The sequence below is a fragment of the Acinonyx jubatus genome, chromosome E4, assembly GCF_027475565.1.
Source record: "Acinonyx jubatus isolate Ajub_Pintada_27869175 chromosome E4, VMU_Ajub_asm_v1.0, whole genome shotgun sequence".
Lineage (NCBI taxonomy): Eukaryota > Metazoa > Chordata > Mammalia > Carnivora > Felidae > Acinonyx > Acinonyx jubatus.
Window position 1 is genome coordinate 64,046,514 of NC_069395.1, and position 14,348 is coordinate 64,060,861.

At 58.4% G+C, this 14,348-nt stretch overlaps 1 protein-coding gene across 5 annotated transcripts in view; it reads left to right on the forward strand.

Annotated features, from left to right (window-relative positions):
• KIF26B (kinesin family member 26B) overlaps nt 1–14,348 on the forward strand; it is a 469,574-nt gene that overhangs the window by 440,478 nt on the left and 14,748 nt on the right. For all 5 annotated transcript variants that reach the window (XM_053209472.1, XM_053209473.1, XM_053209474.1 and 2 more), the window contains 4 exons: nt 1,302–1,464; nt 2,406–5,811; nt 10,917–11,119; nt 11,490–11,640. In XM_053209472.1, the coding sequence (XP_053065447.1) occupies nt 1,302–1,464; nt 2,406–5,811; nt 10,917–11,119; nt 11,490–11,640 (3,923 nt within the window). The remainder of the gene's footprint in view (nt 1–1,301; nt 1,465–2,405; nt 5,812–10,916; nt 11,120–11,489; nt 11,641–14,348) is intronic.

The following is a 14,348-nucleotide window of genomic DNA, read 5'->3' on the forward strand; positions in this document are numbered from 1 at the left end:
TCCACGACTTTCATCACTGACGATTTCGGCTGAAGGAAAACCCTGATGCGTTTTTTTTAATTGCCCTGGAACTGAGCCAGAGTGAGCCCGGCGTCCCGAACTGACACCTTAATTGGTTCCAGATGGAAAAGGCAAACTCTGGCTCTCACCCCGCAGTCTTCCTCCCCGAAGGCCCCATGCAGGTCACGTGTGAAAGGGTTTCCCCGTTTCCAAGGCCTGATCTCTACAGACGGCAGCCTGCCTCTCACACCGGGTCTGCCGAGCTGGACGGTCCCTCTCCAGGGAGCTTTGCGGGGGTGGCCAGCTGACAGCCTGGTGGGGACACGGACGTGAGGACGAGCCCCCGGAACCTGGCATTCTGAACACAACGCACAGCTATGCACACAGGGCACGGGAGACGCAGAGGCTGCCTCCGCCTTCGGGATCAGAGAAGCTTCCAGAGGTGAAATGACATCTGGCAGCAGTTGAGAGGAGAGGGCTGATGATGACGTAAGCAGAAGCCTTTTAAGAGTGAGGCAGGGAGACTGTTGGGACACGTGCAGGAATGGAAACACATGCACCATCGCTCCAGGTCAGTTTTGGAAGAGCCTGCAACCACCGTCTGTAAAGTCCTGAGCCTCATTATCACCACTCAGGGCCCTGGCCCCACACGGCACCTGCAGAGTCCCCAGAGGAGGCCTTTCTAGAAAGGTCTGCATTCTGTGGCCGACGGATTGAGTGCTCGGGCCCGTGTCCCTGTTTCTCCTGCATTGCCGCCACGTGCAGGCACGAGAGGAAGAGACAGATGGTGATAAAGTGCTTGCCACTGTCACAAACAAACGGGGTACATCGCAGACACACGGATCTAACATGCAGGTTCGTGGCTGGCAAACCACTGTGCCTTGCAGGGACCCCTTGCGCACAGACACTTGAAAAGAAGGGCTGTGTGTGCACACGGCCTGCCGAATCAGTCACAGAGCCGTCTTCTCCCTCCAGTTCCTATCCCCAGGTCCCGTCGTGCACAGCGCCTGGTGGGCGCACACAGATGCACGGGTTTACCCAGGAGCGGGACACGAGTGCCAAGGGAGGTGTGTCACGTGGATTCCATCCTTGGGGTTACAAGCCCTTGCTTGGCTGCCCGCTACAAACAGCCGTGTGCTAGAAAATGATGTTAATTAGTACGCCCTTTTTTTTAAAAAATAGGGGGGAAAAAAACCCTGCTGCCCACAACAAAAAAGCCATGTGGAGGCCCTCGGTCCTACCCTGACAGCCAACATGAAGCATGACCCACTAATGCAGCCTTAATTCACTTTGTTTGGCAGAGAGAGCAAACTCACCATGCTGCTGCGAGAGTCCCTGGGGAACGTGAACTGTCGCACCACCATGATCGCGCACATCTCGGCGGCCGCCGGCAACTACGCAGAGACCCTGTCCACCATCCAGATCGCCTCAAGAGTCTTGAGGATGAAGAAAAAGAAGACGAAGGTAGGGAGCTCCCAGGGGGTGCAGCGGGTGTAGATGCTTTGGGAGCCCTACCCTGGAGCCGAGCCGGTATTCCTAATCCCCGAGCGCGGGGGCGAAGGTGGGGGGGGGGCAGGAGATGCTGACGATGGTCGGGGTGGGGGGGAGGATGATGAAGTCCGCGTCCCCTAGCCCTGCCAGCTGCTGGTCATCCAGCCTGGACCCCTAACCAGGAGCACTAGGCCCACGTCAGGCATCTGGGTAGGACGGGAAACACTCCGTGTCTCCCTCCCTGCCCTGGTCCCACGTAGATAGAGACCCTGTCCTGCAACTGGCTGAGCCCATTTTTGGATTAGCGCTTTGCTCACGTGGTGCTACTTCTCCCGCATTTCCAGGAATCATTTATGGGCTCCTGGGCTTTGCCACGTGAATACAGTGGTTTCTTGTGGATGCGAGGAGCCTGGCAGAAACTACCAGCCTTGCTTTCTCAGGCAGAGGCAAAGCCAGGACCCTGGTGGCATGACCAGAACGTGGCAGAAAGCCATCACAACTGTGGTCACCAGGCCAGCTGGTGAAGCAGGAAGCTTTTTTCCTTTTTGTGTCTTTCTGTGTATGGCGGGGAGTGGGGGAGGGGGGGTCAAAAATGGGCCTTGACAACCTGTGTGACGCAGGATACCACAGACGGCTGGGGTATGCCACGGTAGTGACCTGTCTGCCCTCAGGAGGTCACCCGGGGCCCGGGCTGGTCACCTGTCCTGAGCAGGCTCTGTTCCCCAGCGTGCCACATGGGCCGTTCTCACTAGAGGCCACGGTGTGGTGGCAAGCTGGGGCACGCCGGCCTGACGCACCACGAGGAACAGCCTGACGCAGGGAGGGGAACCGGGGTGGCCTGGGGGGCCTGTTCGGAGTCGCTGTGGGCTCGCCGGGAGGCCCGCCCCCGCTAACCTCCCCGCTCTCATCTTCAGTACACGTCAAGCTCGTCCGGTGGGGAGAGCTCCTGCGAGGAAGGCAGGATGCGAAGGCCCACCCAGCTGAGACCCTTCCACGCCAGGGCCGCGGGGGACCCGGACTTCCCCATCCCCCCGCTGTCCAGCGACCCCGACTACTCCTCGAGCAGCGAGCAGTCCTGCGACACGGTCATCTACATCGGGCCCAACGGCACGGCCCTCTCTGACAAAGAGCTCACCGACAACGAGGGCCCCCCAGACTTTGTCCCCATCGTGCCCGCCCTGCAGAAGGCACGGGGCGACGGCCGGCCCCCGGAGGCCGGAGGGGCTGCGGCCGGCAAGTCGGAAAGGGACTGTCTGAAGTGCAACACGTTTGCCGAGCTGCAGGAGAGGCTGGACTGTATCGACGGCAGCGAGGAGCCCAGTCAGTTTCCTTTCGAAGAGCTGCCGGTCCAGTTTGGGGCCCAGCAAGCGGGCAAGGGTCCCCCGTTAAGCCAGGCGGCTGGGGCCAACCCACTCTGTGAGTCTGAGAAGGAAGAGGCCGGGTCCGACGGGCAGCTGACTGACAGAGAAGGCACCGACCCTCCCGCCTCCAAGATGCAGAGGAATCACTCGCCTGGCCCCACCCCGGCTCTGCCCGGCAGCCCCAGCCCTGCCTCGCCCAGGAGCATCCCGGGCAGCGGCGGTGGCCAGCACGCTGCTTCCCAGCTCACGCAGAGCCCCAGCCTCCAGAGCAGCCGAGAAAGCCTGAACTCCTGTGGCTTCGTGGAAGGCAAGCCCAGGCCGATGGGGTCCCCGCGGCTGGGCATCGCCAGCCTGTCCAAGACCTCCGAGTACAAGCCGGCCAGCTCTCCCTCCCAGAGGTGCAAAGTCTACACCCAGAAGGGTGTCCTGCCCTCTCCTGCTCCCCTGCCTCCCTTGAGCAAGGACGCCTGCACGGCATCCAGCGAGTCCCTGCTGCAGCCTGAGGTGCGAACCCCCCCAGTTGGAATGAGCCCCCAGGTTCTGAAGAAGTCCATGTCCGCTGGGAGCCAAGGGTTCCCCGAAAGCCCGGTCGATGACGAGCACCAGGGGGCCACCTCTCCAGACCCCAAGAAGGAGGTCCTGAGCACCACGACGGTGACGGTGCAGCAGCCGCTGGAGCTGAACGGCGAGGACGAGCTGGTGTTCACACTGGTGGAGGAGCTGACCATCAGCGGCGTCCTGGACGGCGGCCGCCCCACCAGCATCATCAGCTTCAACAGCGACTGCTCCGTGCAGGCCCTGGCCTCGGGCTCCCGGCCCGTCAGCATCATCGGCAGCATCAGCGAGGATCTCGAGTGCTACTCCAGCGTGGCCCCCGTGTCCGAGGTCAGCATCACGCAGTTCCTGCCCCTCCCGAAGCTGACCCTGGACGAGAAGGCCCGCGAGGCCGGGAGCCAACGTTCCTCCATCAGCTCCTGGCTGAGCGAGGTGAGCGCCGGCAGCGATGGCGAGCAGTCCTGCCACAGTTTCATCGCTCAGACGTGCTTCGGGCACGGGGAGGCCATGGCCGATCCTCCGGCCTCGGAGCTGGGCGGCGGCATCCAGAGCAGCCCCGTGGTGTGCCGGGAGAAGCCCGAGGCGGGCCCCGACAGTTTGCTCATCCTGTCTGACGTGGGGGAGGACTCTTTCGACAGGGCGACCCCCATCCAGGGCTGCAAGATATCCACGCTGGGCAAGGCCATGGTCACCATCTCCAACACAGCAGACCTGAGCAGCTGCGAAGGGTACATCCCCATGAAGACCAACATCACAGTCTACCCCTGCATTGCCGTGAGCCCCCGGCCCGTCCAAGGGCCCGAGGTGTCCATCGCCCCCGCGGTGAGCTCAGCGCCCAGAGCAGCCCAGCCCCAGGACAGCCGGGAAACCGGTGCGAAGACAGAGATGAGATTTGAGGACCCTTGGCTAAAACGGGAAGAGGAGGTAAAGAAAGAGAGCGCCTATCCCGGTGAAGAAGGGGCCGGGCGTGAGGCCGCCACAGGCCCCCCCGCAAAGCCTGAGGCCAGAGCAGAGCAGGACAGGAAGGCCAGCCCTGGGGACAGGCTGAGCAGCAGCAGCGGTGAGGTGTCCGCTTCCCCCGGGAGCGACAACCTCAGGAGGGTTGCGGATGGCTGTGAGATGGCCCTGCCCGGTGTGGCCACCCAGAGCCCCGTGCACCCCAACAGAGGCCTGAAGTCCAGCAGCCTTCCCAGGGCTTTCCAGAAGGCCAGCCGGCAGGAGGAGCCGGGCAGTCCGTTCTACCACTGCGCCGCGGAGACCAACGGGCTGGGCAGCGCCCAGGGCGCGTCGCCCTGCAAGGCGGCCCTGGAGAGGAAGGCGGCCTCGCCCAAGCACTGTATGCTGGCCCGGCCCAAAGGGACGCCCCCTCTGCCGCCGGTCCGCAAGTCCAGCCTGGACCAGAAGAACCGGGCCAGCCCCCAGCACAGCGCCTGCAGCAGCGGCACCAGCAGCCCGTCGCACCCCCCGGCGCCCCTCCTGGCCCCGTTCCCGGATGAGGCCGGCGGCCAGGCCAAGGAGGCCAGCAGCAGCAGCCGGCTGTTCAGCGCCAAGCTGGAGCAGCTGGCCAGCAGGACCAACTCCCTCGGCAGGGCCACCGTCAGCCACTACGAGTGCCTGTCGCTGGAGAGAGCCGAGAGCCTGTGCGCGGGGAGCTGGCGAGCGCACGCGGGCAAGGACAGCACGATGCCCCGCGCGGGGAGGAGCCCGGGCCGCGGGGGCGCCGGGGCCTCGCCCACCGCCCTGGGCCCCGCGCCGCCCGCCGCCGCCGCCGCCGCCGGCGCCCCCGGCGCCGTCGCGTCGCCCAAGGCCGGCACGTGCAAGATCTCGGCGGTGAGCAAGCTCCTGCTGGCCAGCCCCAAGGCGCGCAGCCTGGCCACCGCCACCACCAAGACGCTCAGCTTCTCCACCAAGTCCCTGCCGCAGGCGGTGGGCCAGAGCCCGGGGCTGACGGCCAGCGCCAAGCCCACGTCCTGGTCCACGCAGTCCCTCAGCCGCAGCCGGGGCGCCGGGCCCGCCGGCAAGCCGCCGCCGCGCGCCGTCAACGGGCGCATCTCCGAGCTGCTGCAGGGCGGCGCGGGCGGGCGCGCGGGGGGCGACGAGCGGCCGGCCGCGCCCCCGCTGCCCTCACCCTACAGCAAGGTGACCCCGCCGCGCCGGCCGCACCGCTGCAGCAGCGGCCACGGCAGCGACAACAGCAGCGTGCTGAGCGGCGAGCTGCCGCCCGCCATGGGCAAGACGGCCCTGTTCTACCACAGCGGCGGCAGCAGCGGCTACGAGAGCGTGCCGCGCGACAGCGAGGCCACCGGCAGCGCGTCCTCCGCGCACGACTCCACGAGCGACAACAGCAGCTCCGTGGGCGGCCGCTGCCGCAGCCTCAAGGCCCCGAAGAAGCGCTCCAACTCAGGTAGGCACCGGGCGGGCGCGGGCAGGACCCCGGGCCCCCCTTCCTGCCTCCCCCCGCCCCCACTGACCGCCTGCGCCCTCAGGCCTCCACGGGGCCACGGCCGCGTTAGGTGTCGCTGTGGGAACCCACTGCCAGACGTTCCCGCGCCGGGGGCATCCAGCCCGTGGGCACCTGCTTGCGCGGCCGTCCGGAGTCCCCGAGACCCAGGCTTGTCTGCTCTGGGAGCGACGGTGCCGCCACTCAGGGCTTTCGGAGGGGTCAGATCAGAGCCACCAGCCTCATGGCCTGGCAGCTACAGACACCAAAACTTGGGGCTGGTGGCCCTGAGACTCTGGCAGCCGCTCCTGGAAGCAGGATGAAGCGCACTGATCTCCTTGGCGGTGCGATGGGGAGGCCCTTCCTCTGTCCCCCCCACCCCCACCCCCAGACACACTCGTGGACAGCCACCATGGGGCCTGAACACACGCACAGTACACCTACACAACACACACACACACACACACTGCACCAGCACGGCACACCCAAGCACCCCGGTGCCCCAAATGCATGCTTTCTGAGCAAGTCTTTGCATCTCCAGGAATCTCCCATCAAAAGCAAGTAAATAGTGCAAAGGATATGACATGGTGGTAAAACCCCCTGACTTGTTAATTGGAGTTTGGAGTGACAAGTGACAGGACGTTATGATGGATGAGAAGAAGAGGACCCAGGTCAGAGAGGGTGGCCCTCGTAGCCATGGGGTAGGTGAGGTGAAAGGTCAGCCAGGAGAGACTGGGTCAGAGAGACAGGAGGCAGAAGGAACTGAGGACGACTTGAGCTACTTCAGAATTCTCTGTGATTGAGCTCCACTCTTCAGTGGCTTCCACAGAAGTTACCTCTACTTGTTCTCTAGCATAAGAACGCGCTTTTAATGAGGCCACCTCGTAAAGAGCCCCGCGTGCAACTCTGTGCCTCAGTTAAAGTGAGAGTGGCGTGCCCTCCTAGCCGGTCCTTTGCCATACTGAGCCCTCCTGTGGGAACCCAGGCTCCCTGGGAGCCCTCAGAAGCCGTTGTGCCACAGAATATTGGTGGCACCAGCAGGTTTGGAATTAAAATATGGGGGGAGTCCTCCAAGTGGGGTCTCCTCTGTCCTGCAACTGCTCCGGCAACAGCTTTTTCTCTCAACCATGGGGGGCGGGGGGATTGCTTTTTCCCTCCTCCCAACGTAGGCAAGCACAAGCTCTAGAATGTTCCAACCCAAATGTAAGGCACATCATAAAGCATCTGTCTGCCTCAAATCGAAGAAATCAACCTCATAGTTCTAGATGCTGTGGTGTCACTCTCCCCACCTGCCCACCCCCTCACAGACCACAGTGTGTGAGCGTATTGTGCTGTGAACATGTCCAGAACTCACGGCTGTCCGCCATCTTTATTTCCCAGGCGGCGTGTGCTTCAGGCTCAGACCCACTTTGGCGATGCCCCACCCCAGGCCCTCGGCACTCTGTGCCTCATCAGGGACCTGGGAGCGGTGCCCGTGCGAGACAAGTGCAGAAAGAAAAGCCGCTCAGTAATAACATGACAGCTGCTGTGTCCTCTTTTCAGGGCCATGAGCATGAAAACATATTGATGTTAGTCACTAAAAATAGAAAGAAAGTTCATCCGAGCCAGACTGTTTGCAGGGGGGCGGAGGGAGGAGAAGATCTGCTGGCCTTCCCTGTACTTGGTTGACAAACCTTGTTGCTACAATCTACCCAGACTTCATTCTTCAGGGTCCACACCGTTGTGACGCAGCCTGTGCGCTCACATGTGTTTGCCCGTTAGAATGCTTTCCCACACCCTCCTCTAGAGCCTTCCGTCTGCCGGTCCCTTTTGTTCTTTGAGCATCTTTTTTTCCCCCAAGATTTGCATCTTTCGGTGTGGCTGTTGCGCTGGGGTAAAGAGCTCTGTAAAATGGCTGCCTGGAGAGTGGCCAGCAGGCTCAGCACCTGTCCTTGCGGGGTGCCGCCTGCTTTTACAAACGTCATCCTCTGAGCGTCTCCTGTCAGGTTAGGCTGTTGGAGGACAGGGTGTAGGATCGAAGCACCAGGCTAGGTACCTGAACGCCGGGAGCACTGGACCTCTGTGACCTTCATAATGAATGTGGCAGTGGAGATCCACAGCCACACCAAAAAATGCAAAAAATGCCGCTCACAGGTTAGGTGACCTTGACAATGGAGGTGGCAGTGGAGATGTGCTCCTCACCGTTAGGGGACCTTGTCTTGCTTATTTATGGTTATTAAGAGAAATGGTTGGTGTCAGACATGATCAGCATAAATCAAAAGCACCTTCCTTAAGAGAAGCCGTAAACCTTCTCAAAGGAAACTCCTAGCTGGGTAGCTGGATTTTATAATTACTAGAGGTGTTTGCAACTGCGGAGGAGACCGGTTATCTTTTATCGGAGATTGCTTTTGAGTTTGGAAAACTTTAGTGCTTTGGTTGAAAAATGAACTAGAAATACAGGATGAGGAGGATAACCTTGAGCTCTCAGTGCTCCGTTGTGCACGTAACACGAGAAACCAGCGAACGTCCTTAAGCTTATTGGTCCCCTTCCTGGAGATCCGTGTTGGTGGAAGGTGCATGGAATTGTCCAGACTGTGACACTCTGAGGACCCGGCCTCAGGGCACGTGGGTCCTGCCAGAAAGTAGGAGACTTGGGGTCTTGGGCAACAGGGTGAGATGAGCTCAACGAGGGGACGTTCTTGATGGATGTGACGACCACAGAAAATGTAAGCACAGACCAAGTTATGCCTTCAATGCCTGGCAAAGTTGTAGTTGGCCATGGGGTAGTCATTCTGGGTTCTTGACCAGGAGAGAAGCCGTGTTTGCTTTTACTGATGGATTTTCATTAGTCCATCCACAGGGCACTGCCAGCCGGATGTGGTCAGCAACACGGCCGTTAGCCGTGAATTAGAGTGGTGAAGGCCGGCCTGGATGGGGAGCACGTGTCTGCCCTGGCCGGGGTGCGCTCAGTGGCTAAAAGGACGTGAATCAGGGAAGGCCCCACCGGAGCCCCGACAGCCCTCTGGCATCACTCCTCAGGTGTCACGTGAACTCTTCCCAGACTCTTGGCCGCTTCTTCAAGTCCCAGACCTTTCACCCCACGCCTGCTGGGTTACCCCCTGAGCTTCCTCCTGTCACTTTCCTGCTCCCAGGCTGGCTGGGGAAATCTGAGAATCAGATCAGCACCTTGGTCTGGATGAAGTCCCTTCCCACTGTAGCAGGCCCACCATAGAAAGCCGGGAAGGGAGTGAGGGAGGCCTGGTGAGCCTGCCTGTTCCGGAATGCACGTAGGGCTTGACCTGCCTGGACGTGAGCTCCCGCAAGGCCAGTTCCGCACCTGGCTCAGCCCGCTGGGTGCCCAAGGCCAGTTCCACACCTGGCTCAGCCCACTGGGTGCCCAAGGCCAGTTCCGCACCTGACTCAGCCCGCTGGGTGCCCAAGGCCAGTTCCGCACCTGGCTCAGCCCGCTGGGTGCCCAAGGCCAGTTCCGCACCTGGCTCAGCCCGCTGGGTGCCCAAGGCCAGTTCTGCATCTGGCTCAGCCCGCTGGGTGCCCAGCACTGCATGGTGCAGGCTCCCATGAGTCATTCAGACACCCCTGATTGATTCACTGGCTGGTGGGCTGGCTGGCAGATGGTCCTCCAAGTGAGCTCAGAGTTTTTTTCTATGTCACCCCCCCGCTGGTGACCAGTGCTTTAAACACCAAGCTTTTCTTCTATATCCTTTGCCACACTAAGCACCGAGCACCATGCCTGCCCTTCTCTGGGTGCTTGGTAAACTTAACCGACCGATGGGATGCTGGTTCAGTTTGCTGAGCTGCCGCACCAATATCCACGACTTGTTACTCCTCACCAGGGCCGAGAGAGGCCTGATTCACTATGTTCCCCTGTGCTGCTCACTGGGTCCTCAGGTACCATCTTGTCCCTTCCTCTCAAGGTGGCTGTGAACCTCAACATGCCCTGGAAGAATTAAGTCTTTAACTTGTTTTAATGTTTATTCATTTTTGAGAGACAGAGAGAGACAGAGTGCGAGTGGGGGAGGGGCAGAGAGAGGGAGACACAGAATCTGAAGCAGGCTCCAGGCTCCGAGTTGTCAGCAAAGAGCCTGACATGGGGCTCGAACTCATGAACCATGAGATCGTGACCTGAGCTAAAGTCAGATGCTTAACCGACTGAGCCACCCAGGCACTCCAAGAATTAAGTCTTTGAAGAAGACAAATCTGTGTAGACAATCACGTAAAAGTCTCTAGGGTACCAGGAATCCAGGCTCCTTCTGTCTTCTTTTTGTGTCATTTATGATCTTCACCTCGTGACGCAGCCACTGGGCCCATATTTCACCCAGGACAAAGGAGAAAGGAAGAGGAGGAGGCCAGACCCCCCACCTTTAAGGACACTTCCTAGCAGTTGCCCGTAACAGTTTTGTGGATACCCTATCGGGAGGAGCTTAAGGTGCATGTACCCAGGGCGTGGTCCCTTCCTGGGGGCTGTGTGCCCTGCTACGACCCAGTCTCTTTCCTGGAGGAAGAAGAGAACAGGTCTCGGGGACAGCTAGCCATCCGTCACAATGTGTAAAGCATGTTGAATAGGGCCTGACATATAATCGGTGCTTAGTACAGTGTTGTTGTTATAAGCAAATAAGCAGTGTTTCCTAGAACTCCTATGACCACATTACCAAACACTGGGACCCCTTTTCCCTAACACAAACATCTCTTTAATTTCACTGTGACACATATTCATGCTGAGCATATGGCTCACGGTTCTAGACCACGTGTTTTTGTGTCTGCGCGTGTTCTGGTGTGCATGCGTGTGTGTGTGTGTGTGTGTGTGTGTGTGTGTGTGTGTGTGTTTCGTGGGCGGACACCAGGGGCAGCTCTAAAGGTCAGGCAGGGAATTCGTGAGCTCTTGGAGGTGAAGCCTAGGTGCCAGTTTAAGGGATTAATTGTCAAGGTGCGTGGCTGGGCCTTGGCATGTTTCGCATTCACCTGCCGCACATCCTGGGATGCCCATCAGGGTCCCCCACCAAAAAATGCGTATCAAGATGTAAAGGATTGAAATTCAAAAAGATTCCCTTTGGGTTTAATTCCGTACTTAGGTTCTCAGAGACGGAGGCTCATCCCTGCGCTGTCCCTGGACACCCCTTCCCCCGTAAGAAAACCCGCCAGCATCACCGGGGTCCGCTGGGTGGACGGCCCCTTGCGCAGCACCCAGAGGGGCCTCGGGGAACCTTTTGAGATTAAAGTCTACGAAATCGATGATGTGGAACGACTACAGCGGCGACGAGGGGCCAACGGCAAGGTGAGCCTCCTGGTCCCCACACGGGGGCAGCCCCCCAGCCAGCCCCCTGGAGAGCTCCGCACTTGTCTACCCCGAGTGTTGAAAGGGCTCCAGCGCTGGGGGCTTTCCTGGCTCCAGCTGGGAACGCCAGCCACCTAAATTTAAGAAAGGGCTGTGGCAGTCCTGCCCTGTGGCTGTCCGATCCAACTCCGGCGAGGCAGAAGCGTGGCTGGGCTGGCCCAGGGCCCTCCCGGCTCCCCAGTGAGGGGCCAGCTCCCTCGTCCCCGCTGTGCACATGGCATTCCCATCTAGAAGAGGCTGCGTGGGTCCGAGCTGGGTGGGGGAGGCTCTCCTCTCCCCGCACCCCCACGCCTTCTCGTCTGCCTTGTAGGAGGTCACGTGCTTCAACGCAAAGCTGAAAATTCTGGAGCATCGCCAGCAGAGAATCGCCGAGGTCCGAGCCAAGTATGAGTGGCTGATGAAGGAGCTGGAGGTCACCAAGCAGCACCTGATGCTGGATCCCAACAAGTGGCTCCGCGAATGTAAGACCCCAGGTTCATTCCCGTCTCTGGGACTACTGGGTTGGCCGGCGAACCAGGCCTGGCACACGTCCCGGGGCGAGGTGTCTGTGGATGGTGCTGGGACCCGAGGGCTTGGACACCATCAAATGGACACAGTAGCTCTGAGCCCACGGTCTCACTCTCTGTAGGGAAGGTGGGCGGGGTGGGGCAGCAGAAAGGGGTGGGGAGTGTTGCTCTTGCGAGAATTTTTCTTATGTGTCTCAGTCCAAAGCATCTGAAAATGAGATTCCCCACACCGCCCCCCCCCCCCACCCCATCGTGCATATGGCAGATCAGCCAGACATGAAGTTGCATTACAAATCCTCTCTTGGGCCACAAAATCACGTTGCGTATCTAGCCTGAAATACACAAGAATTTATAGAGCTCTTAATAGGGTAGAATGTGCAATCCTAGAAAAACCTCACAAAGAACCCAGAGAGCAGGAAAAAAAAAATTTTTTTTGAGTGGAAAAAAAAAATAACATTCGCCGTGTTATTTCTATTTAATAGAAAGCCCAGGATGACAGTAACCATCTCCTAACAATTCAGAACAATTTTGCTCTCTCTGACAGATTCAATTGTCTCGTATTTATTTGTTCCTAACCATTCCATTTACTGCAAAATAAAGCTCAGATCTGGTCCCAACTATTTCACTGATATGGGACCCAAGGCTGGAAGACTTTGTGGAATAAAATGCATAGCTGCCGATAAATTTCCTTTCCCTCCCTGTCTGGCACTCACCAGCTCTTCCCCCTCTGCCTCCACTGGTCTCCTGCCCTTCACCACTGTCCCCCTTGCTCCCCCACTACCCCCTGCCCCTCCCCTCCCACACATCAGTCACCGTCTCCACTGTGTCCCCTGGCTCAGAGAGTCCCCTGGGTAGGTGGAGTCTGCAGAAATACTGGGCCCAGAAGAAAGGGACAGAACTTGTCAGCCTCCTGGCTGTGTCCTACCCCTAACAGCAGTCCGCCCTCCAGCAGTTTCTTTTCCATAAGAACGGGGTGGTAACATCGCCTGAGCACCTCCCTGGGTACTTGCGAGGATCCAGTGCGCCAACCTGAGGACAGAGGGCGGTGACCAGTCTGCCAAGCATCCCTCCGTGTTGCACCATTTGTGGGATGACCACAGTCCCGCAGACCTGATCGGAGGTGGCTTTCCCGCACACGAACTGTGGGGCCTCCCTGAGCCTTGATTTCCCGAGCTGTAAAATGGGAAGCGTCGTGGAACCTACTCCGTGGGGGGTCGTGAGGAGGGAGTGAGTGATGCTGCTGGGTGCTTGATGAAGGTGCTCAGTAGCAGGGCTAGTTGTACTCGTAGTTCTGTTGTTATTATCCCAGAACCGAATACAAGTCGTCAGCAGAAGACAGTTCCCTAGTGCCTGTCTGCACAGTGCGCGGACTTAGGTCCCCTGTTAGAGACTGTACGGGGACACGGACCCACACTCTCAGGCCCTGGTGGGGTGCGATGACATGAACAAGGATGCTAGCCAATGTCTGGTCATGGCATAAATATGGGGCCCAGTGCTCACTTCTCCCCCACTCGTGGATAATCCATCTCCTTTCACAAATCCCAGGAGCCTCAAGGTCCTGGGGTTGCCCATTCCGGCACCACCCCCCCCCACCCCCCAGCCTTCATTTGTGCTGTTTTCATTAAAGTTTTAGTTTTTTGAGCGCCGTTATGTTTGAGGCAAGCTCGAGAACTGTCTTTATGTTACAAAGTCTCGTTTTTTCCCCCAAGATGGGAGTGAGCTTACACATGAGCACATATGTGTAGTCGCTTCCAGAAAACAATCACTCCTTCATGCCTTTGTACCTGTCTAGAATCAGCGACTGTTTGATGCTCAGAAAGGCAATGAACAGAAGGCTACATGAAGGCAGAAACACAGATTGGTCCTTTAAGATGAAATGAAACCAAAAATGAGCAAAACGAAAAAAACAAGAACAAAAACAAAAAACCAGTGAGGCCACAGCCTGATGATGCACTGGGAGTGGGTGATAAGCTGACTATTGGCACAGAAATCTATGTGCTGGCATCCATTTTTATTTTTCTTAATTCCGATGCCACTTTCGAGGTGGTCCAGTAACATAGCCTGAGAAAGGTATGTCATGGTGGGTTCTGTTTTTAATTTTTTTAATTTTGTTTATTCTTTATTGCCATGCAATATTGCCATGCTCTGTTATGTTAGTTTCAGGTGTATAACACGCTGATTCTCTATGTCGTGCTGTGCTCGCTGCACGTGTGGCACCGTCTGTCACCACACGACACCGGGACCACACCATTGACTATATTCCCCGTGAGAGGAAGAGGGAGGGAGGGAGACCCAGAATCAGAAGCCACGCCTTCCATCCCCGTGACATATTCGTTCCCTAACTGGAAGCCTGTACCTCCCTCCCCGCTCCTCCCTTCAGGCAACCACCAGTTTGCTCTCTGTATTTATGGGTCTGTTCCTGTTTTTCCGTTTGTGCAATTTTTCATCTCTTTTAAATTCTGCATATAAGTGAAATCAAATAGCATTTGTCTTTCCCTAAGTATGGTGCCCTCTGGGTCCATTGATGTTGTTGCAGATGGAAAGAACTTGATCTTTCTTATGGCTGAATAATATTCCATTTTGCGCGCACGCACGTGTGTTTGTGTGCACGCGCGCGTGCATGCATGTGGCGCGCACTATGCATATATCAGCCGTGCTGACGG